Genomic DNA, 1558 nt, shown 5'->3' with positions numbered 1-1558 from the left:
GCTCGATGCAACGTGAATAACCATAGCCCCATTTGCTCGTGCCAATCAGGATACACCGGAGATCCGTTCACTAGATGCTACCCTATACCACGTAAGATCTCAAACTGCTCTTCGCTCTTGCAGTCGATCATAAACCCAACCCTATGTGGCTCCTTTCTCTCACAACGCAGCTCCTGTTGAAGATACCCCAATCGTGGTGAGGAATCCATGCGTTCCTTCTCCTTGTGGTCCTAGATCGCAATGTCGCGATATAAATGGATCTCCATCCTGTTCATGTTTGGCCAACTACATTGGATCTCCGCCCAATTGTCGACCTGAGTGCTCGATCAACTCGGAATGTCCTAGTAATCAGGCTTGTATGAACGAAAAGTGTCGAGATCCTTGTCCCGGATCGTGTGGCATCAATGCAAGGTGCAACGTAATCAACCACACTCCAATATGCACCTGCGAGGAAGGGTACACCGGAGATCCTTTCACAAGTTGTCGTCCAATGCCTCCACCACGTAAGAATCTCTCGTCTTCCCAAGTCTTCGATCTCTCGATAACACAATCACTTCCCTCAACAGCGCCAACACCGTTGTATGAAGATCCGTGCAATCCATCGCCTTGTGGAGCGAACGCACAATGCAACAATGGTGTTTGTACGTGCTTGCCAGAATACCAAGGAGATCCTTATCGTGGGTGCAGACCAGAGTGCGTACTGAACTCTGACTGTGCTAGAGATAGGGCGTGTATTCGCAGCAAGTGCGTCGATCCTTGTCCGGGAACTTGCGGACAAGATGCACTGTGCGAAGTGATCAACCACATTCCGATGTGTCGTTGTCCTGATGGAATGGCCGGAAACGCATTTGTACAGTGCCGACCACAGCAATCGCCGGTCGTTACAAACCCGTGTTATCCTTCGCCATGTGGACCGAACAGTCAATGTCGTGAAATCAACGGGCAAGCCGTGTGCTCATGCGTTCCGGGATACATTGGCAGTCCTCCGACATGTCGACCGGAATGCGTTGTAAGCGCTGAGTGCCCTCAGAACCAGGCTTGCACCAACCAGAAATGTCGAGATCCATGTCTGGGAACTTGCGGCGTAGGAGCCAGGTGCTCGGTTGTCAACCATAACCCAATCTGCAGCTGCCCTGAGAGATTCACGGGCGACCCGTTCGTCCGCTGTCAGCCAATAAGTATGTTTCGATGACTGTCTCCCTCTTGCTTGGACCACGATCACTTATGATCTTCTTTTACAACGCTTTTGATCACTTTCAGTCGAGCCTCCTGTCCAAATGACCCCACAAAATCCATGTCAACCGTCACCTTGTGGTCCGAACGCTCAATGTCGCGCTGTGGGTGATTCTCCATCTTGTACGTGCATAGAAGGCATGATAGGTGCTCCGCCTAACTGTCGCCCCGAATGTATCAGTAACTCCGATTGTTCCAACAACCTGGCATGCATCAGACAAAAATGCCAAGATCCGTGTCCAGGAGCCTGTGGAGCAAACGCGGAATGTAGAGTTGTTAGTCACACTCCTATGTGCATTTGCGCTGTTGGTTACACTGGAGATCC

At 51.0% G+C, this 1558-nt stretch overlaps 1 protein-coding gene across 1 annotated transcript; it reads left to right on the top strand.

Moving 5' to 3' along the window:
• Positions 1 to 6: 6 nt before the first annotated feature.
• Positions 7 to 1356, top strand: LOC128277090 (neurogenic locus notch homolog protein 1-like; the record flags this gene model as incomplete). Its single annotated transcript, XM_053015539.1, has 4 exons — positions 7 to 91; positions 183 to 503; positions 588 to 1178; positions 1261 to 1356. Coding segments are annotated over 4 exons (1093 nt in total), but the record flags the coding sequence as incomplete, so codon positions are not given.
• Between the last annotated feature and the right edge of the window lie 202 nt (positions 1357 to 1558).

The sequence above is a fragment of the Anopheles cruzii genome, unplaced genomic scaffold (assembly GCF_943734635.1).
Source record: "Anopheles cruzii unplaced genomic scaffold, idAnoCruzAS_RS32_06 scaffold03798_ctg1, whole genome shotgun sequence".
Taxonomy (NCBI): domain Eukaryota; kingdom Metazoa; phylum Arthropoda; class Insecta; order Diptera; family Culicidae; genus Anopheles; species Anopheles cruzii.
Note: the sequence above shows the minus strand (reverse complement) of the source record. Positions and strands in the feature narration are given on the sequence as shown.